This window comes from Tamandua tetradactyla, chromosome 14, assembly GCF_023851605.1.
Source record: "Tamandua tetradactyla isolate mTamTet1 chromosome 14, mTamTet1.pri, whole genome shotgun sequence".
NCBI lineage: Eukaryota > Metazoa > Chordata > Mammalia > Pilosa > Myrmecophagidae > Tamandua > Tamandua tetradactyla.
In genome coordinates, this window is record NC_135340.1 from 67,467,241 (window position 1) to 67,495,014 (window position 27,774).

Below are 27,774 nucleotides of genomic sequence, written 5' to 3' on the forward strand. Positions count from 1 at the left end.
CTTCATTAGTTTACTGGAATCCTTTAAAAGAGGAAATATTTTGGAGAGAGCCAGAAATGACAGGGCTGACAGAAATGACAGAGCCAACAGAACTTCAGAGCAGAGCTGACACAGATACCAAAACTTGGAGAACAGAGACATGGATGTTTAGATATACTTGGAGCCCAGCAGACATCACCATGAGATGTTAAGCAAGCCAGAACCTGGGGAGAGCCACGGGAAGCCAAGAGACGAAAGTCAGCCCTGGAGAAGCAACGTGAGGAACCTCCACAGGAACAGAGGCTGAAAGCAACAGAGCCCAGGAGCAAGAGACCAGCAGATGTAGCCTCTGTCCCAGGTGACAGAGGTGTTCCTGATACATTGACCTTCCTTCCTTGAATTAAGGTATCTTTCCCTAGATGCTTTAGTTTAGACAATTTTATAGGCTTAGAACTGTAAACTTGTAACCTATTAATTCCTTTTTTTAAAAGCCATCCCAGTTCTGATATATCGCATTCCGGCAGCTTGCAACCTAACAGAGAAGGCAATGGGGCGGGGAATAAGTAAAGCTAACCTATAAAAGCAAATGGCCCACACTGCCTATTGCTTCTCATCCTCCATCTCTCTTTCCTTGCAGAGAGCGAACATGCTCCTTTCTCAGCATGTGTACTTAACAAATTTCTTACCTACTATTTACTCTAAAAAACAAGAAAACAACCTAATAGAAGCAAGAGAGAGGAAGGAAAAGAAAGCTAATAGAATTTTCATTGAGAACTACATTCCAGTTCTATCACTTCCATTCTTTTACATATTTTTACCCAATGGAGATGCCCCTGCTTGATAGCATTTTCTCCTTTAGTTGAAAAAAAAATGTTGTAAATTTAAACAATGATCTCAGTGAGAAAAGATTTCAATGAAATCATTTAAAATTTTCTAGATTCTTTCTGGATCTTCGTTTGTATGTACATGCTTATAGAGTTGTGAAAAACATCCTGAAGTTAGCCCTCATATCAAACCTCCGTCTTTCTTTTACATTCTTCTGGGAAATGACCTCACCACCCCCTCCCTCTCCTAAGGAAGAGGCACTTTCCTCTAACAACCCTTTCCCCCACCTGAATTCTTTTTTTTTTTTCAGTTAATAAGGTTGATTTTTAATAAATGTACAGAGTTGTGCACCTAGCACCACAGTCCAGTTTTAGAACATTTCCAACACTTCAAAGTGATCCCTTGTACAAGTTTGCAGTCAATCTCCATTCCTACCTCCAGCCACAGGCAACCACTAATGTGCTTTTCCCCACCTGAATTCTTATTCCCTAACTCTGTGGAAGACATGCCAAGGCTGATCTCTTCACTAATGCTTTCAATCCCAGCTGTTGCTTCCTCTGCATCTTTGGTTTTTTTTCTTCCATACTTTTTACATTGCCCATGAACAATGTAAATCCTTCCTACATTTAAAAGCAAAGCCCAAAACTTTATTTTCACTTATGGACCCCTCTTCCATTCCTCTGCTGCATGCTCATTCTTGCCTTTTCTACTGTAAGTGCTTCTGTTTAGAAGTGATCAGTACTATCAACTTCCAAATCTGCTGGCCTTTCCTCAGGTCCCATTCTTCTTGACTGCCCTGGTATACTCCACCCTGTGGACTACCTTCCTCTTCTTCCTGAAACTTTTTGCTCCCTTTGCTTCTGACTCATAGAATAGCTCTCCCATATGGGAATGTGAACATATTGCAATCAGCTAACGATACAGTTAACAGAAAATATCCAGGAGTTACAAAGCATATAACAAGTGTAATGAATAGTTTAACAATAGTTTGTGTATATACCATATAAGAAAATAAACGTTTTAGTAATAATACCATATTTGGCCATCTTAATTTATTCCAGCTGGCAACATTTGAGTCATAGACCCAAATCTTAGACAAGTATTTAAGACAGATACCTTACAATCAATAGTAATTGTCTGCCAATTAACACCTTAACAATATTATTAGTCTGTTTTAGCAAGCACACAATAGTGATTGGAGCTTCTCATAATACTAGTATTAAAGTAGTTGAGAATTAAGGAAGCTATGAAAGATTAGTGTTCTGTGCCATAAATGTTTAGCCTGGCAGAAAACTGCCCACTGGTCTTGATCCTTAAATTCAAATTGACAACTTACACTTACAAAGACATTACCAAAATTAGTTTGTATACCAAGAAGTGAGAGCCTGCAATACACTAACCAACCTAACTTAAGTTATTGGTAATAGGGCAGTAATGAGCATCAGAAATCAGATACAAGGCAGAAAAGAAGTGTAACAGATAAGGTATCAGTGGCTGAGAGAGTTCAAATAAGAGTCGAGAGGCTACTCTTGGAGTCACGCTTATGCAAGCTTCAGTTAGACATTGCTACCTATCATAGCTTGCCAACCCCCAACCAAAACCATTCCTGCCAATCCTGAAGAGCACCTACGGCATTATATAAGATTCTACAAAGGTTCCACACACAAGGATGACTTTCCAAAAACTTACAACCTCCAGATGGGTCCTTGGACCAGGTAAGTACTGAAGTGCAGTGGGGCCATCCTTTCCAGGGCATCTTCTAGTTCCATCCTCCTATCTCATATTATCGACAGCCACTCCCAACATGAAAAAGCTAGAATGGGCATAGCCCAAATACCTCCTCAAGAATGAGAGAAAGATCAAAGGTGATGGTGGAGTTATACTGAGGTCAGGTTTAACAAATGACTATGAGTGCTGAATCAGTATATTGGTATTTCTTTTAGCCTCCAGTATCTTAGAGCAGCTTGAAACAAAAACCTAAAATGGTGGAATTGTTAAAACATAATAATAGTAATAAAAAGAAATCAGATACAGAATGATTGCGAGGTCATAATACAAATGAACAGAGAAGCAGTAAACACAATGCGTCCTTGCCGTGGAAAATCAAGTATACTAATTTCAGTGATGTGAAAAATAAGAGCAAAGCTCTGACTTTTCTTCTTCGAGTCTGAGGGCTTAGCTCAATGAAGGAAAGGCTAAATGTGGCTGAATCCCAGAATCAATATTCTCTGCATCCATGTTCTTCATCTGGTTTCCCGCTTACCTTTCCAAGCCAAGTCTCCATTTCATTTTATTTATTCAACAACTCTGAGTATGTATAAGCCATTTGTTTCAATGCGCTATGAATACAAAAGTGAATTAGAACTCAAAGGAAATTAAAAGTTGAGCTTAGACCAGGACAATGAAAAAGAGCCAAGCTACACACCAGGCAAATGGTTAATGGAAAATAAACAAGTGTTGCACGGAGATAGGAATGAGCTTGGAGGATTTTAAGAGGTTGTATGGTATGATTTGCCCTTTCAAAAATCACTGTAGCTGCTTCGTTAAGAACTGAAGGGAGTGGCTGGGTGGGAGTTTTGGAGAAGGGCAGAATAGAGGATGGACAAGGGAGCAGGAGTGGAAAGTGATGTTAGGAGCTCTAGTAGTTACTCAGTAAGAAATATTAGTGGCATGGAAATAGTGCCAGCAATAGAGAAAAACCAATAAATTCAGTATATTTCAGTGGATATTAGTCACTGCCTCCTACAGGGAGGAATGAAGGATGACTCCAAGGTTGGCTTGAGTACCTGAGTGGGTGGATGCACAGTGATAACATTTACTGCATTGAAGACTGGAGGAAAGAACAGGTTTAAGAGAGAAAACTCCACAGTTCCTACATATGGCATGTTCTCCTTTCAAACTCCTTATATAGGTCATTTTATCAACCCCTTTTTAAAAATAACATTCCTTCCACCTAAAATGCTTTTTCCTCCCTTTCTACCCATCCCTAAAACCCATCTCTCAAAGCCACCTCTAAAAGTCTTCTCTGATCCACCACTCATCCAATTCATCTCCTAAAATAAATTCATTCCTATTGGGGTGCATGGGTGGTTCAGTGGTAGAATGCTTGCCCGTCATGCCAGAGACCTGAGTTTGATTCCCTGTCCATGCATCAAAAAAAAAAAAAAAGAAATCCATTTCTGTAGCCCTCCTGGCATGTTCTAGTGTTTTATAGGTAAGATGAAGAATACGAACAATTTGCAAGCATTTAATCTCACCTTCATTAGATGCCTTTACAAACACAAGTTATTAGAGTACTAGGGTCTCAACCCACAGTATCAGTATCCTCTTCAATGAAATACTTAGGAATCTGTAACTCATAGCATGGGATCCTTCCAATCAAAGTGCACTAAAGCTATTATGAGGCCCAGTAACCTTAAGCCTTCCATTAGTGATTTTGAGTTATTCCGGATAGTGTACACTTCTCAGTAGTGTTTGTCCTATTCAACTTATACCAAATCCAAAATACCCTGCCTGCTACTTTTAGGCATTCTAAGGATTATTGAAGCACTTGTGAACTACTCAGTTGCTAAACTGCTCAGTTCATTAGGAATTTAGCTGTCCCTATTGCTGAGGCACTGCAAGAAATCTGATTATATTCCCTATCTACTTGGGCAACATGATAATCCATTGTCAAGAATTCCTCTATCTTGCCCCATTGTGTCAGTGCACAAGTCTCCCTACTTTAGTTATTGCCCTGATAGCCAAATCAACTAGGTAGTGTTATCAGTGCATGTACTGCTCCCTCAGCATCAGTGATCTGAGAATTTACTTTGGGTAGTGAGTCCTCATCTGAGGGCCCCTGAACTGGGGTTTCATAATCATCTTGAAATTGTGTGCCACCCCCATCTATGTCATTCTTTTACATTTTTTCTTGGGAGACGACCTACTGCTTTGGCTATACTCCCAAAGATTGCACAGCCTCAAAAGTTACAAACTCACTCTACAGTTTTTCTTTTTTTTGCATGGGCGGCACGGGGAACTGAACCCGAGTTTCTGGCATGGCAGGCGAGAACTCTGCCACTGAGCCACCATTGCTCATCCTCTACAGTTTCTCAAGAGTAAATGTAGATTGAATTTCCTCTGTGTGTAAACTCATTATTTAAGTTAAAACAAAATCTAAGACTACAAAAGTCAAATTCCTTGCACTTATAGTAGTAACTGATATCTAAAGGGATCAATGTCTCTCTCTATACTGGAAAACATATTACATTTAAATAAGACAAAACTGCAAATTGAATAGAAATTAGGTAGATCAATTTTATTTTATTTTTGTATATTTCACAAGTATAATTTTCGAAGGGCTATTTGACAAATTTCAGCATAAACTCGAAACTTTATAGGTGTGTTCAACAAAAAGGCCATTTGCTCATGGCCTTTTTAGTAAAGGTAAGGTGTCATTTTGCATCACAAATGACAGAGATGTAGTAACAGGCTTAGGACCGTAATATTAAATAAGATGTTTTCTTCCAACTGCTCCTTAAGTGATAAATAACACAATACATCCATAATAGCTATCACACTACCAGTAAATCGATTTGCAGGATAAAAATCCACAGGCCTACCTATTTAAAAGACTGAAACTAATAAAACAGTATAAAAAAATCAGTGTTTTATCCTTAGGTTAACAATTCCAGTCAGATTTCTTTTTCGCAATTTTACAAGGTGTGTTGGGGTATTGGGAGAATAAGAGATGGGGAAGACTGGCAGTGCATGCTGAATTGCAGAGTTGGGACAGTGGTTCAAACTAGTCATTATCTAGATTAGGAAAATATTTTGTGGTGTACTGGAAAGTATATTAAGGATTGAAAATTTCATCAGCCCTAAACACCATTTAATGAGTGCCATCAGTGGGCTTAAGAAATAAGCTGAGATGGGGTAAGGTGAAACAAAGCGAAAGAGGGAAAATGAAAAATGGAAATATTTGAATATTGCAGAATGTGAAAAGGCCAGCAGAGAACTACTTGAGTGGCCACTCAGACGCGCTCTTCATATTCCTGGATTACCAAACACCAAGTTTAGAGCACAAATTGAGTAGACATTCCATTCTGGCTTTGATAAAACTTCACTAATTTGGACTGAGAAAGAATACATGTCTGATTTAGTAAAAAATATCAATGAATATTCAGAGGTATAGCTTTGTTACCTTCATGTAAGAGCAATAATGCCAACTATTGTAGTAGTAACAAGCAGACATACTTCCAGGCCTGTCTTGAAGAAAATTAAGATGTATTTTTAAGTAAGCAACACAAGAGTATTGAACAACTTGTAAAGAAACCACAAACATGTTGTTTCCCATTCATCAAAATAATCCTATAATCCATATGATCTCAACTTGCCAAAAACTATAATCGTCCTAGTGACCTTTAACTTTCAAAAATGAAATGTTTCTCAAACACTACCCAAATTAGGAGCTACTGGAACATGAAACAAACAGGCCATCTATTTTAGAACTTAGCCAATTTTCATAAAATATTTATCTTCAACTTCAGTTTACGCCAACATTCATTTATACAGGACAATGATTAAAATTAGCTATTCCCCACAACTCTGAAATCATATAAATGAACAATTAAGCTCTTCTAGTAAAAATCTTCATCTAGCAATGGTAAAACAGCCTAGAAGCATTCTTCAATAAGCTCAGCTTTGAGGCAGAACAACAACAACAAAAAAAAAATAGAAAAATTAAAAACCTCTCTAAGCTAAGCACCAATAATGGAAGCTAAGTAACTACCCTAGGAATCTTTAGTGACAGGTCTTTTCCAATGGAAAATCCTGAGATTTTGAAGGACTATGACTTTTCAGAAGGCAGGCTGGTTTAATGAGGAAATTTTACCTTTATTAAAGAGATAATCAACAATATTTTATTTTGGGCACTTACTCAGCATTTCACAGATCCTCAACAAGTTTTGAGGTAGGTTAAATATTAGCATCAGATGTTACAAACTAAAACTCAGTATGGCTGAGTTTTAGGCCATCTGTCCCAAACCATAGCAGGAGTCCTATCATGATCAAGAATAACATGGTCTCTCTGATCTTTCAGATTAATCTTCTTAGATATGTGAATTTAATGGTGATAGTGTACAGAAACCCATAAAAAGACTGGATATTACAGGAATTCTACTTTGGAATATTTTGTAATTCTTAAATTGATTCTAAAATGATTACACTTTGGAATAACCTACCTGCTCCCATTATAAATATATTTATATATTACTGATCCTTAAAACTACAAATGAGCACATTAGTCACACTTTGTCCTGTTTTACTGACTTGGGGAGTGGCAGAGCAGGAAGATAATCAGCAAGCTTTCCTCAGAGCAACTAGGCAGCCTTTAAATGTAGGTGCAATGCACAATGCACCATCTACTTGGATTTGGGGTCACAGGAAAGCAGGTATATAAATGGAGCCAAGATCCAGAAAGGATGCCTGAATTCAAAAGAGAGAAGGCTCTGTGCAAGTTAGTCATGAAGAGAAAAATGGTATCCTTTTAGGCTACTGATGCCTATTTATCATGCTACGTAGAACAATTCATGGGAAGAGCTCTTCAAAGAGTGGTAAATATGTCCCAAATATAAGTCTTACTAACTACATTAACCACAAGTAATATTAAATCAATCATTTTTTAAAATGGCATCTATAGAAGCAAAATATCTAATTAAATATTTTAATATGGATAAATTCTACCTATCAGGTTAATTATTCTAACTGTAGCAAGCCTAATTCATTTAGCTCATCCTGACATAGGTTCCTGGGCCAGTCTTCTCAAGAATTTGTTTCAACATAAAGTTCCTTTTATTTAAACAATAATCAAATACTACTAATACAGGATTAAGAGTGGTTAATTAACAACTGAGAAATTATAAGGAAAACATCATTATTTGCACTAAATACAGCATTCAGCAGAGCAAATTTAAAGAGTAAGAACACAGACACCTATGCTTCTAAATAGACGAAACAGCTAAACTCTATTTGAGTCAAAGAAGAAAAAAGGGAGGGGTGAGGGTAAGGGACAGAGTATGGAAGGTTTTTATTCTAGCGCCCCCAAAGTTGACTGCGGAAGTAAAAAGTTTCTACATTAAAAAAGTTTATATAAATTACATGAATTGCAATTTTCATAAAAGTCAGAATGAAACGTTCTGCATAGGACAAAAGATATGCCTAAGCAACATATCATTTTTGCACAAGGCCACTGAATGTCATGGGTATAAGTAACAAATGAAAAAGGCTTAGTCTATGACAGACTGAGTAAAGATTTCAATTTGGTGTTCTGTAAGCCCCAGTTTGTAAACTATTCTTAGTATACAAAAGCTCTAATGACATACAGAGTTCTGTGTAGGAATTCTTGTGCTTCTAGTTGGCACATCTACTTTTTTAAAGTGTGAAATTAATACAGACATTTGTGAGAGGTTGTGCAAAACTATTGTATTTACAAAAATGGCACAAAAGTGAATCCAACAGTCAATGCACATGCACACGTCATTCACATCAACAACAAAAAGTACTCTAATACTACAGAACTGAATAAGAATACTAGCTTCACCGGCAGCTGTTAAGCGCTAGAGTCACATAAGTTACACCAGAATGGGCAAATATTGCCCAAGTAAAATTCTACTGTTAAAGCTGAAACAGGTTTAAGGCCATTCAAGTTTAAGCACAGAGTCCCATCTATTTGTTTGTGTTTGAAATATGTAACCTTTCTCCCAACTTGAGGTCTTAAACTTCTGCTTTACAAAATCCAAAAGAAATCAATACAATAGAGGTTATATTAAATAAGAGTAACGTACAAAGCTATAATTAAGATGAAGGAAAATTCCAAAACATTAAAATTGTAAAACTTGTTGCTTGTTGGAACCAGCACTACACTAGGAGTTAGGTAATATATACAATTATTTTCAAGTAGATTACTTTATGTTGTTCTAACATGTCCTTTTCATCAGTGCACTGTTAAACTAATCAAAACTCTACACATATAATATTCCCTTACAATAGCAGCACCCACTACCGCTACCTGCAAAGCTGTCAGTCTCAAATGACTCAGTGAATGAAAGGAAACAAAAAGCTGAGAAGTAACATATTAAGGAGAAATATTGGGAGTTAGAAGATTCATGCAGTTCAGCGCTGTTAATCAGCCAGCCAGCTTGCTAGCCACAAGGGATGGTTTCCGCTGAGGAAGGTCCTGTGGAGTAGGAATGTGGTCACCAGTGACCTCCGTCTTATCTGGGGCTGCAGCAGGAAGTTGCTTGTTCTTCATTTTCGCTTTGGCCATGTTGTAATCCCCAGAATCAAAATATTTTTGCTGTAAGAAAAATAAAAAAGTAAATTCAGACAAGAATTTAAAAACTTTTATATGCAATTATACTGTTTAAGATACAGATTGACCACATTCTGTCAATATAAAATAATTTAGTCTATAAAATATTTAAATGAAAACATTAATTAGATGAAATGACTGTGTCCCTGTGATGAGTTCCAGCATAAATTGAAAACTGAGAAATCAAGCAAGAACGCCTTCTTCAGGTTTAGTTGGATTACTCTGGTTCTAGTATAAAATGCTCAAGATTGACATCAACCACTTCATCTAGCTATCTGGGAATGAACAGACCTGGATTCTGAAATCACAGCTGTCATTTGCTAATGGAGCAATCAGGCTGAAACTCTTGCTTAAATTATTGTGAAAATAACAAATAATATAAAAACTTGCATTTAGAATGTACCACCCATCCCTAATCAACCTCATAGTTACCAAAATTATTAATAGTTGCTGGTATTCTTTTGAGAACAAACATTTCTGAAAGAACTTAAATCACTGATTTCAATTAGAGCAGTTCATGAAAATCACTTAAGATTGAAATATAAATGATACAAGTAATGGAAGAAATAAACTTTTCACTAGAAATTAATTATCATTTAAAATTTTCATTATTATACCTCCCCCATTTTTCAAAAACATTGAATAAATTATCACTCATTTTTGTTGGAGGGAAGAAAAAGATAACTGCCGTTTTTATCACTAAAATACAAATTGTAATGAGACTTAAAGATCAATCTTAATATAGCTAAACAACACGAGCTGTTGCAGTGTAAAAACTAATTTGCCTGGCTTCTGATTCACAGCATCATGTTTAACCCAGATTTATTGAGTGCCTGCTGTATACAAGGCACTGTGTGAGAACTGGAGAGAAATACAAAGATGCACAATAGTCGAGTAAATCATCTATTTTTTAAGTACCCAAGGTGCTACAGCTGTTCAAAGGACCAGAACCTCATGTTAGTAGGGTGGGTTAGTAGGGAATATTCCAGGTATGAGATGAGGTCCTGGACCAAAGATGAAGGGGGAAAGGGAAGTTCTCTCAGAGACTTCAGAGATGACGCATGTTAAAATGAAGTAGCCAGGAACTCACAGCTTAGCATAAGATTGCTGAATGGCCCAAGAAAAGCTCTAACAGGCTACCTTCCTCAAAAGGACTGTTCTACTCATTGATAAGCCAAAGGCCTTAGATCTGGGCCTAAGGCCAAAGGATCTAAAGTTATAAATTGCTTTTCATGTGTCACTATACATACATACTGAGCAGTGACAAGGAAACTCTGACCAGGCCCTTCTAAGGCTTGATACAGCTTCACTATTGCATGGTATTTTAAAGTGATTTGGGGGTGGTGGTGGAGCATATCTCAGAACTTCTGACATACTAATATATTAGAGACCCGTTCCTGAAGTTTAGTAGCCTCTGGAAGGAAACAGAGCAGCCTGCCTAATTTCTTACCGAGTCAAAAGCACAAAGTGAAAACTTTGATTGACAAAGCAAATTTTAGGTAGATTTTTCTCAAGGTAAAGAAGTCAGTATCTAATGATACTTATTTTATAGTAAATAAAAGTTCGTAATAAGGGGATCTCACTAAACTGCAGATCAGACTACACTGCTTGGGGAAAAGGAATTAAAGTTAGTGTGGCTAGACAAATCTAACTGGGATCCACAGAGCGTGATATTAGTTGTCTTTAACAACTTTTAAATTTTTTGAGTTTTTTATGAAAATCTTTTGAAAATCAAAAAAACATACTCTGTATCATATGGAAGACAATTTTAAAAAAGACTTCTCCCATCCAAATCTAGGGCCCATACATCAGTATTTATAATTGTGCTAAGACTAAGTCATCTCCTAACATGACAGTTAAACTTTTAAAGCCAGGTTTCTTTAAAACTGTATCTTCAGTCTTCTTGGGATTTCACAAATTCTGCCTGTATGGAAAAAGACACAGATGAGAAAGCTTGATGTGATATTCCTCCCAGCTCCAACAGTCTATGTCACCACAGTGTACGTGGGCAAACTGTTAAAAATCTAAAGTAGGCGTTAATCCTTGTTACTTAATATGAGCATTAATAATAGTACAGTAAAACAAAAGTAACATCTAATCAAAATCTTTCAAATGAAAAATAAACTAAGGTAATTTGCAAAGCTCACTAACTAGTGTGACAGAGGAAATACTGAAAAAGCCTGCCATGGAGGACTTAAAAACAAACAAAAAACCTTTTAAATACAATATAAGATTTCATTCCCCAATATAAGATTTATTTGTTGACATTATGATACAAATACAGCATTACTCAAGAACTCACTTCTCAAATCTATATAATTATTTCTTCATTTGATTAGCACTTTCTTCTCAAATATGTATATCTACAACACTAACTCCAACATAAAATGCTTATAAACTCTGACTAGAAGATACTTAAACCGTCATTAAGAGAAAATTACAGACAATGGCCTAAAATGCTGGAAGAAAGCCTCTCAATATAAAATATGCCAGAGATTACGAAAGAAAAAATGGTTTCCTGAATGAATACAAAGCCAAATTCTAAATCCAAATAACAATTTAATAGTCAAAGAAGATTACATAATTTATAACTAAAAACACACCTCAGGGAACAGTTTTATAATTAGACTGGGACATATTCATTTTACATAGCCAGTTTTATAATAAATAAAGACCACATAATATTCTATTTTGTGACTTAATATAATTTAACCATTTATCTGCTTTTGAATACTGGTGCTGCTATAGGTAAAGGTACAAGGAATGTCTTCAGACTTGATTTTTTTCCTTACATTGAATTATACCCTTAGATTAATCCACAAGAGATCATGCATTCAAAGAATGTGAACATTTTTATAATCTTGATTCATATCCATTTCCAAAATGAGAATAATAATTTTAATTACTACACTAAAGCAAAGAACTTATTAGCTTCATTTAACTTCAACCTCATCAGGAGGAATTATTTTAAATATTTTTTAACTTAGTTGTATATTTAATATGGTACGACTGATCTAACGTACATTTCATGGATTTCTATCATGTATAACATTTTTCTCTGTATTTAATAACTATTTCTTTTGCTAAAATGCTTTATCTATAGGTACCTTAATGCTTTTCTTGAATATTTGAAAGATCCCCCTATGCACTGTATATATTAAAAATATGGACAAGAAGGATAAATACAGCTTCTGACAGTGGTTGCTTTTGGGGAGAAGAGGGATTGCATTGTATATACACACAGTAGGTTTCAACTACATCTATAAAATTTTCTTTCTTACAAAGATAATATTGAAGTAAAAATGGCAAAATACTAACATATTAAACTCTAGGTTGTGGGTACATGGGTTCTGGTATATTAGTATCTATACTTTTCTAAGTGACTAAAGTAGTTTATATAATGTTACTGATTCTTATACATGCTTATAAAATGGAAAAAATAAAATACTGAAGAAATATTACAGATATAAACGCTCAGTAAAGGAACAGAACTATGTAACAGACATCTGTTTCATAATATCTGTCAACACACTGAATTCTTAAGCATTACACTCAAGTACTTACCCCTTTCTGTAATCGTTTTCTTAAGAAATCTGAACCTCCAGGCTTTTGACCTAGATGAGGATACCTTGCTTTTAATTTTGCTTCTTCAGCTTTCTCTGGACTAGTCACTTTATCTTCCATTTCCTGAAATAATTTTAAATAAATTACTTCTCTATCAATTATTTAAAATAATTCACCTTTTAATATCTGTATTATTTTAACCGTCCAATGTCAAACACTGCAGCATCAGACTAAGAAATCCAGCATAGGTTTAAAACATCTCTTTCTTGTTTTCCAAATGATCCATGTGATAGTTCTATTATAACTGTGATGCATGTGTAACACCCCACACATTAGATAAAAATATCAAGAGAGCTCAGCTTTGAAGTCTTGCTTGCCATTACTTTCCAATCATGTATAATACATTTATAGTCAGTTGCCTTCTAAGGAACTCTTTTCAGCTCTTGCCTATAATTAGAAAATCATCCTAAAACTGTTGAAACACAAAAGATCTTTTTGATCTCCTGTTTATCCAAAATCATGTATGACCTGAAGCTTTAATAATTTACTAGAAATTCAAAGCCTATTTACTAGCACATTTTCCCTGAATAAATACAGAATATCCTGATATCTGCAAAGGAGAGAGATGTCATGTAATCTTTCAATCATCATGTCTCTGCATGCCATTATTGCCTAATTTGGCATATGTTTAAGACAAACACTGTTTAGGTCAAGGATCTCATTCTTTCATGTATCAAAAACCTGTTTTCTGACTGAGGACTGTCAATACCTAGAGCTTATTCATTTTTAACACCACCCTTGATAAGGTCTACCTTCTTTCTAAAAGTCATATTTTACAGTAAAAATGTTTATCACCTCATGCAAGTACTACACAAGAAGGAACGAATCAAGAAAAATCATAGCTGCCCAAGAAGGGAAGGCCAGCCAACTGGCAGGGCACACTTTCTAGCTAATGGATTCACTTACGGTATGCTAGATCAGCAAAATTATGACCCCTATGTATCACAAAATTCTTCCAGATTATTTATGAACAGGAATTTAAATATATAAATGTCACACCCACTCCACTGTTCTTAGAGCAAGTAGATCATTTATCAATCTAGGAAATGAAGAAAAAAATTCATACAATTTCTTGCATATTGTTTTGCTCAAAATTATATTCATATATGCTTTATAATTAGCTTTATTCATTTAATAGAATACTTTATATATTGTTGACATTTCTCTTATATCTTAAACACTTATGTGCTTTTAGATTTTTTTATTTTTAGTCTTGAAGGATTTTGAGAATAAAAGCTGCTGCCGCCAAATACACTTGTTTTTATTAGGGATCCCCAAGCCAGTAAGTCAAGCCCTTGATCTTGATGCTTGTTCTTGTGAACCTTATTTACGTAGCAGAGAAGCTTAGCCTACCTATAGTTATGCTTAAGAGCTACTTCCATGTGAGACATGCAACTACATGAATGAACCTTAAGAGCTGTGTGATGAATGAAATGTCAGGAACATAAAAACAAATATTATCATGCCTCAATCATATGGACTAACCTTAATATAAAAATTCGGTGAACTAAAGTTGAGGGCATGGATTATCAGGTTGGGGCTTATTGTAAAGGGTCCTAGATTGTAAACTATTACAGCAGACACAAATATTCAGGAGGTGTTAACGGTTCTGAAATACTGAGCTGTTCGTATATAACCTGGTCTTCCCAGAAATGTTGGGTATTTATGTGACCCATGAAATTCAGCATTAGGGCTCTAAAGCTATGAAAGTCAGCGCTACGACATACAGAAACTGTTTAAAAAGTTGAAAAAGTGATCAGATACCAAGTAAAGATATGAATGAAGCTGATCTGGATAGGACTAAGATATATCAGAAGACTGGGTAAAGGATGCTAATCCATGTTTTAAAACTTCAACTTCTGTGTGAGACTAAAAGGAGAGATGTTTATTTGGTGCAAAATTTCTATGTTGGGTAGTGCATTTCCTTATTTAACTTGTATGGTCAGTTTAGTTAATGCCATAAGTACATGGAATCCTGACTAGGGCATGAGATTTTCTTGGTTAGTCCAAATTAGTGTGATGCCCCGATAAGTTCCAGAGTGATTTGAACAGTGAATAAAGAAGAATTTGCAAAGTTCCCTTGGGGAAATGGGAGAAAAGGGGCAATATTCAACTTCTCCATTTGGAGAATTTCTGATATTCTATCAAGCAGTGGGGACAACCAAATCAAAAGATCGAGCCCATGATCTTGGGGCTCACCCCTATGAAACTTATACCTGCAAAGGATAAAGCTAAGCCTATTTAAAATTAGGCCCAAGAGTCACCCCCAGACAACCTCTTTTGTTGCTCAGATGTGACCTCTCTCTCTAAGGCGACACAGCAAGTGAACTCACTGCCCTCCCCCTCTACGTGGAACTTGACTCCCAGGGGTAAACCTACCTGGTAATGTGGGACAGAAATCCCGGGATGAGATGGGACTTAGCATCAAGGGATTAAGAAAACCTTCTTGACCAAAAAGGGGAACAGACAAATGAGACAAAGTAACGTGTTAGTGGCTGAGAGATTTCAAACATAACTGAGAGGTCAGCCTGGAGGTTATTCTTCCATATAATATAGATATCCCCTTTTTAGTTTATGGTGTCTCAGAGTGGCTGGAGGGAAGTACTGGAACTGTAGAGCTGTGTTCCAATAGCCTTGTTTCTTGAAGATGACTGTATAATGATATAGCTTTCACAATGTGACTGTGTGATTGTGAAAACATTGTGTCTGATGCTCCTTTTAACTAGGATATGGACAGATGAGTAAAAAATATGGATAAAAATAAACAAATAATGGGAAATAAAGGTTAAAATAAATTGGGTAGATGGAAATACTAGTGGTCAATGAGAAAGAGGGGTGAGTGATATGGTATGTATGAGTTTTTTCTTTTTTAATTCTTTTTCTAGAGTGATACAAATGTTCAAAAAAAATGATTACGACAAAGAATACACAACTATGTGATGATATTGTGAGCCACTGATTGTGTACCATGTATAGAATGTTTGTATGTTAAGAATATCTGTGTGTTTGCCTGTTTTTTTTTTTTTTTTTTTTTTTTTGCATGGGCAGGCACCAGGAAATGAACCCAGGTCTCTGGCATGGCAAGCGTGCATGTCGTTTTATTAATAAAAATATTTTTTAAAAAGTTACTTCCAAAGGACCTCTTTTGTTGCTCAGATGTGGCCTCTCTCTCTCTAAGCCCAACTCTGCAAGTGAAATCATTACACACACACCCCTATGTAGGACATAACATCCAGGGGTGAAAATCTGCCTGGTGGTGTGGGACATGACACCCAGGGATGAGCCTGCCCTGGTACCTTGAGGTCAACAATGCCTTCCTGACCAAAATGGGGAAAAGAAATGTTACAAATAAGGTATCAGTGGCTGAGAGAATTCAAATAGAGTTGACAGACTACTCTGGAGACTACTCTTACACAAGCTTCAGTTAGGCATTACTACTTATCAGTTAGTCATTACCCAACAAAAACCATTCGCACCAACCCTAAAGAACACCTAGGGTGTTATTTGAGATTCTACAAAGGTTCCATGCATTCTGATTACTTTCCAGAAACCTACACTCTCTAGATGGGTTCCTAAGCCAGGTAAGTCCTGAAACTTAGAGGAGCTAGCCTCTCCAGAACATCAATTAGTTTCATTCTGCTACCTTGATGGCCCTTCCCAACATGAAAAAGTTAGAATGTGCATAGCCCAAATATCCCTAAAGACTGGAAGAAAGATCAAAGTAGAAGGTGAAGTTATAACAGAGAAGATAGGATTTAACAAATGAGTATGATTGCTGAATCGTTATATTGATATTTCTTTAAGCAGCTAGAAGTAAAAACCTAAAACCGGAACTGTAACCCATATAAAACCCTGAAATCTGTTCTATAACTAATTATTATGCTGTGCTTTGAAATTTATTGCTTTTTTTGTATATATATTATTTTCCACAATTTAAAAAAAAGGAAAAAAAAATACCTCTTTCTATGGGGCCCCTTTTTATTTTATATGCATGCTCCCTTTTTGCTTCAAGTGTTCTGTTTTCTTCCTTCATGCTGAAATTGTTTCATGCATTTATGGTGATTTTCCCTGATTTTATAGTGATCATATCATTCATTCACTTGATGTACTAAAAACTCAACTATGTTCCTAGCCAGAGATAAGAGAATTTAGAGAACCTGCCAACCATTTCACTGAAGAAGGGCATGTGCCAGAAAGAGCTCAAGTGGGAGGTGTCTAATGCAAATTTGCTGTTCCCATGTTAGTTCCAACTCGTTGTTGTCTTTCATATGATGGTCTGGGTTTAAAAACTCAACCCCCTAAAGGTTGCCTTTCATGCAGGAGACCTGAATGCTTGCCTTTCATGCGGGAGACCCAGGTTCGATTCTCGAACCATGCACTGCCCCCCCCACCCCAAACCTCAACCCCTACAAGACAAGCCAACTATCCCAATTGGCACTAAACTGAAAAAAATCAGCCATCTGTTAAAACCCTGGACAAAAAAAGTGATTACTTGACCTAAGAATTAATGTGCCACTCTCCAATGCAACTGAGCCTTTCCTGGGATTTTTCAAGGGTGATTTTAATTATATGTGATTTGTGCTTTACTGACTTTAGAACCTAAATCCCATTTACTCAACATAAAAGATGGAGAAATAATATACATTGAAGGCTACCATTTGAGTGTACGAAGGTGGCCCAGGTCACCACACAGCTTTTTCTCTGTGGTTCAGCCTTCACTGTAGGCCATCTATTGGGGCCAAAGGGTGTTCCTTAGAAGTGGTGTTGGGAGAAGTGATCTACTCTTGGGCTTCCATGTACAGTTTTTAACTGACATTGGTTGAAAACGATTTCAAGCTGACTGCAGCTAAGTCCTAGCACCTTCATATTAGGGATGTTCACAGAATCTTAAAGCCATTTACCTTTCTTGGGCCTGGGAAGTAAAAGCACTCAATTCTTTCTTTCTTTGATTTGAATTAGTTCTCTATATCTAGGAGAGACTCTTAAAAATTTTGGTACGTGGGTAACAACCTTCCCTTCTTTGCAGGAAAATGTCACTTAAAGACTTTGAATGGATTTATAGAGTGCCCTAGAAAAACAAACTAATTCTAAACTTTCTTGCCAAATAACATAGTATAACGGCAAGTCCTTGTTAGTTGTAACTTCCTAGCTGGATTCAGAATTTCAGTTGCATTTAACACCAAAAAAAGGGAAAAAGTATACAAACTAAGTTATATTTTTAAAATGTGATAAATACCAACAAGACTTCCATAATACTTTTCATTGATCTTACAGGAACACTTTTAAACCTCTGCAGATACAGCCAGTTCTAGGACCTTATTGTAAGTTTACATGCTGGGTACATTGACCAGTGTTCTGATACAGCCACAGATTTGTATGTGGATAGAAGTGTAAATAACAGACCAAGTGGTAGACTTTGTCAGCTAGCATTCAGCCTACAAGCGCCCTTTTCTAAATGCACCTGTGTATCATTACAGGTAGAGGAAGCCTGAAACTATTTCTCAGACAGTTCCCATTAGGTACTGCCAATGGTACCTACACCAGATTAAAAGGCAGGGAGAAATAAACTATTCTGCTCTTGGTGATTGACGCAGACAATGGCAGCAGTAGCTGATGTGGACTCCTGGCAGGGAGCATCCAAGAGATAATCATGAGCTCTTGCAGCAGCTACATGGCAGTCCAAGAAGACTGGGCTCAGAACAGTGCTTGCTCTTGCAGATCAATAGCTTTCTGCCATCCTTTACTTCTGAAAACATTGCCTTCCTCCCTTTCATATCTCTATCCCTTCTAATAATTTATAACCTAATTCCCTTAACCACATTTCTTTCTGAATTTTAAACTGGGAGAACAGAAACCTAGGATATTACAATAGAAATATATCTTCATGACATATTTTAAAAAAAGATACTTAAGAACAGTATTTTAATGCGTTATCTTCCAGACAAGTATATATACCCCAAATGACAATCTTTGTATTTCCTATGCCTGGCATAGGACCCAACATTTACCAAGGTTAAGAGCTCACACTTCTGTGAACTGTACTGTAGAACTACATTAGAAATTCTTTCTGTAAATATGTGGGGTATAAATTACAAAAACATACATATAAAGAGGACATTCAAATAATCAAGGATTATTTTGTAGTCAATTATGGAAGACAGTAACTCTAAATGATTGATGCTACTTTGCAACCTTCAGCAGAGAAGAATTACAAAGCAACATCAGCAATAAAAACCTGACCATGTTAAGCAAATTCTCTGCTTGGCAATAGGTTTCCTGATTGACTGATGCACTGACTGATGTATAAGTTAAAAAGATTAATGAATGCCAACAAATCCTTTGGATACTGCCAGGAAGGTACTAATACCATATTAACCTCTTTTGGAAAATTACTGTTGTACTTGCTGCTTGTTCAGTGCCTAGAATTTAATGGGTATTCAATAAAAGTGTTCTGCCAAAGGAACAATTACAATGTATTTCAATTGTTTCAACAAAGCTAAGAAACGTTCTAAAACTTGACAATTTCACCATCAGTTCATCTTAAAAATATTTCATAATGCAGAAACTTGCAGGTTTAGAAACAGAGGTAAACTTGCAGGTTTAGGAACAGAGGTCGGTAAGTAAAGTCTTGTACAAACAACAGAGGCAAACCTAACAAACTTGTACCACAAGCCTGTTAAGGTAGCTAGAGGAAACATTTTTAAATGTTAATGCACACAGACCAAGCTAGCATGTTGCTCTCTGAATGGAAAAACTCTTCAGCCTTTTATTTACCAGAGGCAGTATCAAAACAGGTGCTGACAGGTTATCAGGAAATAGAAATAGGGTAGAGATTGGGCATTTGGTGCTAAAGGACTACAGAATGTACAACATGACTGATTATATAAAGATCCAGAAATGGATAGCACAATGATGGTAGCACAATAATATAAGTATACCTAATGAAGCTGAGTGTATGTTTGCGGGGGAAGGGCTGGGGACACGTATGACACCAGAAGGAAAGACAGAGGATAAAGACTAAGATAATAGCTTAGCAATGCTTAGAATAGACAATGACTATGATTAAATGTACAAATGTAAGAATGTTTTCACATACAATGAGATCGCAAGGTACTGAAAATTGGATGGCATAAAGGAAAAAATATATAATCAATGCAAACTAGGGTCTATAGTTAACAGTAACATTGTAATATGCTTCCACTGAATGTAACAAAGGCAATATGCCAAAACTAAATGTCAATGGGGGAGGGGGGGAATGATGGGGTATTCTTTGCAGAAAAAAAAGGAAATGTTCCCAAATAGATTGTGGTGGTGAAGACATGGCTATAAGATTATACTGGAAACCATTGATTTTTCACTTAAGTTAGACTGTATGATGTGTGAATAAAACTTTAAAAATGAACAAAAATACAACTGCTGGAGAAAATGTGGTGAGAGACGTACCTAATCACTGCTGGTAGTGAAAAAAAGTGGTACAGCCCCTCTGGAGGGCAGTGTGGTGATCGCACAGGAGGCTAGGGGTGGGGTTGTCGTTTGATCCTGCAACTGGTAAGTGTATACTTAGAGGAACTGAGAGTGGGGACACAAATGGAAATTTGCACACTGGTGTTTATGGCAGCAGTATTCCTGATTTGCAATGGATGGAGGTGGTCTAAGGGTACATCAATTGAGGAATGGAAGGTGGAACTGTGGTGTATACATACAATGGAACGTTGAGAGGCTGCAAGAAAGAATGAAGTTGTGAGGCAAGTAATTAGGTGAATGAACCTTAAAGAGTATGTTCAATGAAACGTCCGAAACAAAATGACAAATATTATCAGGCCTCACTATAACATACAAATTTGGAGAACTGAAATTGAAAGCATAGGCTACCAGGTGAAGGCCTATTGTAAAGTTTCCTAGGTTGCAAGGTCTTATAGTAGTCATATCTATTTCAGAGTTTTAACTGTTATTTCTAAATTCTGAGATGCTGAGCTATTTGTGTATAACCTGGCCATTCCCTGGAACTTCAGGTATTTGTATGATACTTGATACTAGTTAGAGCCCTGAAGCTATGAAAATGAGCATTATCCCACACAGCAACTGCTTAAAAAGTTGAAAAAAATGATCAGACTTTTTTTTTTTTTTTTTTTTTTTTTTAAAGGAAAGACAGAGAGAAGGAAGGAAGGAAGGAAGAAAGGGAAACATCTTTAAACATTTTCTTGTTTTATTGTATTTTGTTTTTCCGTTTTTTGTTACATGGGCTGGGGCCGGGAATCGAACCGAGGTCCTCCGGCACAGCAGGCAAGCACTTTGCCCGCTGAGCCACCGCGGCCCGCCCTGATCAGACTTTTTAAGTAAAGAAATGAATGAAGCTGATCTGGCCAGGACTAAGGTAAACCAGAATACAGGGTGTGCTGGTCTGAAAATGTTGTGCATCGCAGAAAAGCCATGTTCTTTAATCCTCAATACTCGAGGACTGATAAAATATTTAACAATCTTTCAATATTGTTGGGTGGGATCTTTTGCTTAGGTGATTTCCATGGAGATGCATCTCCACCTATTCAAGGTGAGGTTGCTTACCGGAGTCCTACAAGAGGGAACAATTCTGGAAAGCACAGGAAGAGGTGACACTGCCAGAGACCTTTGGAGATGAAGAAAGAAAAGGCTCCCTGGGAAGCTGTTTGAAAGGAGAAGCCAAAGACCCCAGCAGATGCCAACCACATACCTTCCCAGCTCAAAGAGGTGTTCTGGACCCATTGGCCTTTCTTGAATCAAGGTATCATTCCCTGGATGCCTTAGTTTGGACATTTTTATAGCCTTAGAACCTTAAACTTGCAACTTAGTAAATTCCTTTTTTAAAAGCTGTTCCATTTCTGGTATATTGTATTGCGGCAGCTTTAACAAACCAAAACACAGGGTAAAGGACGATATGGTTTATATTTTAAAACTTCAACTTCTGTGTGAAACAAAGGAAGAGATATTTATTTGGTGCAAAATTTATATTTTTAGTAGCATAGTATCTAATTTCACTTATATGGTCAGTTTAATTACATGGTTTCTTGATTGGGAGTGAGATCTTGTTGGTTTGTACAGGTCAGTGTGATGCCCCTAATACATCCCAGAGTAATTTGGGCAGAGAATAAAAAAGTTATCTGCAAAGCCCCCTAGAGGCAATGGGGCAAAAGGAAGAAATACTAAACTTTCCCACCTGGGGAATTTCTGATATTCTCCCACGCACTGGGGCCAACGAACAGAGGCCAAACTCTTGATTTTGGGGCTCAATGCTATGAAACTTACTCCTGCAAAATAGAAGCTCAGCCTACTTATAACTACATCTAAAAGCCACCACCAGAGAACCTCTTTTGCTGCTCATATGTGGCCTATCTCTCTAAACCAACTTGGCAGGTAAACTCACTGTCCTCCCCCTTTCATGGGATATCATTCCCAGGGGTATAAATCTCCCTGGCAACATGGGACATGACTCCTGGGGATGAGCTGGGAGCCGGTATCATAGGATTGAGAAAGCCTTCTTGAGCAAAAGGGGGAAGAGAGAAATTTGAGAGATTTCAAAAAGAGTCAAATTATCCTGGAAGTTATTCTTATGCATTATATAGATATCTCTTTTTAGTTTATGGTATATTGGAGTGGCTACAGGGAAGTAACTGAAACTGTTGAACTAATTCCTGATTCTTTTTTACCCTTAGTTTTATTTTCATTATTACTTAGCAAAATTTATAGAAATACAGAAAACTGCAAAGAACAGTATAGCCACAACTTTTGTGTATATACCGTGCAGAATTTTTAGAACTGGAAGACCTTTAGATATTATGTAGTTCACTTTTTCCAGTGACATGATTAGTCTAACTTGGTATACAAGGCTGTGCATTTGCTATTCTTTCTACAGTTGTTTGATGGATGTGTATGACAAAGCTAAGGATTTAGGTTAGGAGTATATCTCAATCTGGATTCTTGGAGAAGGTACTGGGGAATTAAAGAGGAGTTATTAGGTTCTTATAAGATTCTAGGCAAAATGTGATGGTGATTACGGCTGGTAGCAGTGGATATATTTTGAAAGTAAAGCTGAGGTTTTACTGATAGATTCATGGGTTTGAGAGAGAGGAGTCAAAGTTGGCATGGAGGAGTCTAAAGTACAGAATGACTGTGAACTGAAATAAGAGACTGGAAAAGGAGCAGCTTTGTGGGGGATCAGGAGGTCAGTTAGACATGTTAAGTTTGATACTTCTGTTAGACATTCAAGTGGCATGCTAAAGAGGCAGTTATATATACTGATCTGGAATAAAGGGGAGATACCTAGACTGAAGCTTTGAGACTCTTCAGTATACATATGATATTAAAAATCATGACATAAAATATGATCAACAAAATAGGGAGAATGGGAGGAAAATCAGGAGGACAGCTTAGATGTCAAGGGAAGAGTGTTTTAAAGAGGAGGGAATGATCAGCCATGTCAGATGACCTTTTTTTTTTAATTTTTAAAATATTTCTAATTGTGAAATACATATACAAAAAAAGAATACATTTTAACAGGTAGCTAGAGAACAGATTTCAAAGTCTGGTATGGGTTACAGTTCTACAATTTTAGGGTTTTCCTTCTAGCTGCTCCAAGACACTGGAGACTAAAAATAAATACCAATATTCAGTATTCAGTAGTCATACTCATTTGTTAAATTTTCTCTGTTATAACTCCTCCTTCTCCTTTGATTCTTTCACCAATCTTTAGGGATATTTGGGTAATGTCCATTCTAACTTTTTTCATGTTGAAAAAGGGTGTCGATAACGTGGGATAGAGGGATGGAACTGGGTGATGTTCTTGGAGAGGCTGGCCCCTCTGGATTTCAGGATTATTTTGGCCTAGGAAGAACCATACAGAAGTTGTAGGAGTCTCAAAATCAAACTTAGTGAATGCAACTTTTGTACGATCCCAGATAGAGCTCTGGGTGTTCTTTTATAAAAAGTTTTTTATTTTAATTGACAGAACATAACAACATACAAACATGAACATTCTTAACATATTAACATATTAAGATTCCTGATTCCTGAAGATGATTATGTAACTATGTAACTTTTACAATGTGACTGTGTGATTGTGAATACCTTGTGCCTGATGCTCCCTTTATCCAGGGTATGTACAGATGAGTAAAAAAATAAGGACCAATAAATAAATAACAGGGGGGGGATAAGGCACAAAAAAAGGGGGGGGGCGTAGGTTGCAATACTTGTGGTCAATGAGAAGGAGGGATAAGAGGTTTAGGATGTATGTTTTTTTCTTTTAATTTCTTTTTTTGGAGTGATGCAAATGTTCTAAAAATGATCATGGTAATGAATACACAACTACGTGATGAAACTGTGAGCCAGTGATTGTATACTTGATGGACTGCATAGTGCATGAAGATATGTCAATAGAAATATTTTCTTAAAAAAACGAAACAGGTGCTAAATACCAATATCAACTGCAATTAAAAAAAAAGGAAAAGCGGAAAAGCAATTCATACCCACTCTTTATTGATATATATATAAGTAATTAAAATGGCTCTTCTCTGCCTCTTCCAATGCCCACAAAGACATCAAGCATATTTCTTAAACTGATAGAAACATTTTGAGCTCTACTTTAGTTAGCCACTTCCAAGACAACATCTTGTTAATTTGAGGAATCTTACAATAAAATCTCTAGAGTACTTGCTATTGAGATATTTTTTCACTTAAAAAAAAATGAATAGTAATGTGTATGGGGTTTTGTTCAGTCTTCTTAAGGAGAAATCAGTAAAGGTTTTTATATTATCATGGTCTAGTCTTCTTTTTAAACTGCAGTACTAGCATTGCCATTCATATTGGAATATTCTTTCAACAAGGGTTTCAACAGAAAAGTTCTGAAGAAAATTCACTCAGCCAATATTTTCTGAATAATACCAGGCACAATGCTAGGTGTTGAAAGATAAAGATAGGTTCCTGAGCTCCAGCGGCTCATGGTAAGAACAGAATTATCTGTTTTAGGCACCTTTCTCGCCAGCAGGGCAGGTCTGTCTTCACTCAGTGTTATTCGTGAAGGTCTCTGCTAAAATTTTTTAATCTCTTGTTTTTACTTAGATTACTGTGATAATCTAAAAGAAAACTGTAAACATAGACTGGAGCATATGAGTTGCCATGTCATATCTAAGTAGTACTATGTGACTGTGTGCTATGACAGAGACTTAGCAGTACTATTCCAATTGTCTATGCTAATGAGAAAAGAACAGAGCTGAATGGTGAAAACGACCTCACAGCTTATTTTGAAAAAGGAGAATTGTGAAAAAGTTAAAAAAGAGAAAAGTGGTAGAAGTGCATCATTACACGGCCTAGAGGCATTTTAACTGGTCATACTCAAAAAGCCCCTGCACTTAATAATTACTACAATACTCTCACTATACAGGAAATTTCGTTTCAGCAAAGCAATATGCTATGCTGAATAATTCAGAATTTTACTGGTTTTGTCTGTATCTGTTTTAGCTTAAGAGTTGTAAAAGTTCATACTTATTATGTTTGATGAATTTAATATTCTAATGTAAAAAATAAGCATCCGTACAGTTCCCTTCTCTTAACAAGGGTGCCCATAGCACTTAAAGTGGAGAAATTGTAACTTAGCTCTTACCCCATGCAGTTTCCTGCCTCCTTAATTTTTCAGAAGCAATAGGCTGAACTACCATAAAAGTATAAAGGTATTTCAGCAGAATACTTTGGCTTAAACTGAAAGGTCAACTGGATGCACAGACAATAAATAACCCAGTTTTTTAGGTCATTTAATTGTTATTCCAAACAGAAGAAAAGGTGATTGGCCCACAGGAATCTAGAAGTGACACTGCACATTTTCCTCATGTTTAGGCATGGTAACCATGCTCCTGGCATTTAACATTTACAGACAATTCTCAATTCAAGAAGGCTCATTATATTCCTAACATATTTTTGTATTAATGACACCCTAAAGCCAAAGGACCTGAAATCAATTTTTAACGTAGATACTCAATAAGAAATACTTAAGAGAAAATACTCAGAATATCCTCAGTATTGTTAGGAGACAAAACATTAGGCTGTTGAAGTAAAAGCATTTGCACTCTAAAAATTAACACCACACTTTGACAACATTTTAACAAATCTTTGGGAGACATAGCACATTATTGTGCAGAGAAGTCAAGTTTGAGGTTAATTTCAGTGTTTAGGTGAAACCACCATAGAACAAGGGTTTGTTATTTTTTCTGGGTTCCTAAATCCCAGCAATAATTAACAACACATGCTCTATAATAAACTAATATTACTGATAAGATTTTAATCCTTAAATTATTTATTTTTTGCCGCTCAAGTCCATTTTTTGGGCACAATGTGAAAACTTACTTGAATACTCCCCAGTAAGGGAACTTGGCTGGCCAATCTCATTTAAGCAATTGCTGTTTTGTTGTTTTTCTCTTCAACTACGTTACAAATAATGTTAAAACAGAACCTCTGATGCAGGAGAAGGTGAGATGGTTAAGAACACATGTAACGGGTTGAAAACAAGAATCCAATTTCTAAGCTGATGAAGAACATGGGTCAATATTAAACAGAAAACTTTACAAAGTTCAAGCACTAAACCGAATCTTAATTATGGTAACGCAGCCTGATATTTAAGAAAAAAATGTTGGTAATTCTCCATAAACAATTTAGTAAACAAGATACCATGGACCTAGATAGCCAGCAGGGCAAAATACCAGAAATAATTAAGACGGAAGGGGCAAGGACTAGCCTAGATAAAATATACAGCATCTATATCCGTAATATGAACTACACTGCACTGTACTGATTCCTGGCATATAGCCCCACATCAGAGATACTACGGGTGAGTTTGCAAAATATTCCCATGTTTCCAAGAAAAAATGGATTCACTATGTTAGTGAAAACCTTAAAATTCGAACTTCTGGAGTTTTAGTCGTGTATCGCACGCGAATCCTCATCGGCTAACAATTTTAAGCACACGCTGCTAATTATATACGTTAACAGCCTCATTTAAGTTTCACGACCGCTTGAAGCAAGTGCTATCATTCCCATTTCGCAGACGAGGAAAGTGAAACGTAAAGAGTTTAGTAAATATGACTACTTAGTGTTGGATATGAAATTCCAATCCAGGTCTAATGCAACACCCAAATATACGCGACTGGCATTACGGGGCATGCCTACAACGCAAACAGTTGGAGAGCTCTTCAAGGGGAAAAATAAAACTTCCTGAGTAAAGTGAAGCGCACAGAAAAACTTAGGTTATACAGAAAGGGCTGAATTCTGGTCGTTACGTATGCTTAAACAGTTAAGGAAAAATGCGGCAAATCAAGTGGTTCCTTAAAAGGCCTGTCTGGGAAAAAGCATGGAGAAACACTCAACTCCCAAAACGTTGGTGTCAATTACAAGAGTTCTTGCGAGAAGTCGATTGTGGAGTGTTTCCACTCCCGAGCCGACGCGCACCGGAACATGCAGCACTATGCCCCGGCGTCACCGGACGGCATGTGGGGCCCGCCCATGCCCACGCGGCCGCAGAGGGACCGCGCGCAGCCCGCCCGCCCGCCAGGCCCGCCCGGGGCACGGACGGCTTGGGGCCTTCGGACTCCCCTGGCCCGCTCCTCGTACACACTCACCTTCTGCTCCTCCGCGGAGGCTGCCTCAGGGATTTCCGCGGACATAGCGCTCCCTCTGCAGATCAGACGCCGGGAAAAGAGGCGATTACCGAGGGGCCGAGGCCGCCGCCTGTTCCCGCTCCCGGAGCGCCCGCCCGGGCCGCCCGCAAAGATGGCCGCCGCCTTATGACGACCCGGAGCCCCGCGGTGGGCGCGGCCCCAACCCGCTGCCGCCCAGCCGCCCCTCCCGCGCCGCACCTCCACCTACCTAACGCCGCTTCTCCGGCTCCGCGCCGCCGAAGCACTTCCTTTTTTTCCTTCAAAGGTCGCGGCTCGCGCCGCTCCTCATATCCGTTTGTGGCTGCCGAGTGGTTCCTGGGA

At 37.2% G+C, this 27,774-nt stretch overlaps 1 protein-coding gene across 3 annotated transcripts; it reads right to left on the reverse strand.

Moving 5' to 3' along the window:
• Positions 1–5,078: 5,078 nt before the first annotated feature.
• Positions 5,079–27,774, reverse strand: ARPP19 (cAMP regulated phosphoprotein 19). 3 transcript variants are annotated; one of them, XM_077127931.1, is made up of 4 exons: positions 27,662–27,764; positions 27,415–27,469; positions 12,722–12,844; positions 5,079–9,142 (listed from the first exon to the last, which is right to left on the reverse strand). In XM_077127931.1, the coding sequence occupies exons 2-4, from the start codon at positions 27,457–27,459 to the stop codon at positions 8,972–8,974; spliced, it is 339 nt and encodes a 112-aa protein (XP_076984046.1). In that variant the 5' UTR covers positions 27,460–27,469; positions 27,662–27,764; the 3' UTR covers positions 5,079–8,971. The 3 variants fall into 3 exon arrangements, with proteins under 3 accessions (XP_076984046.1, XP_076984047.1, XP_076984045.1); XM_077127932.1 differs by lacking the exon at positions 27,415–27,469 and having other exon boundaries at positions 27,662–27,774; XM_077127930.1 differs by lacking the exon at positions 27,662–27,764 and having other exon boundaries at positions 27,415–27,597.

Coding starts and splice junctions, on each gene's coding strand:
- ARPP19 (XM_077127931.1), bottom strand. CDS start 27,459: ATGTCCGCGGAAATCCCTGAGGCAGCCTCCGCGGAGGAGCAGAAG. Junction 12,845..27,414: donor CCTCCGCGGAGGAGCAGAAG/GTGAGTGTGTAC, acceptor AAATTATTTCAG/GAAATGGAAGATAAAGTGAC. Junction 9,143..12,721: donor GAAAACGATTACAGAAAGGG/GTAAGTACTTGA, acceptor TTTTTCTTACAG/CAAAAATATTTTGATTCTGG.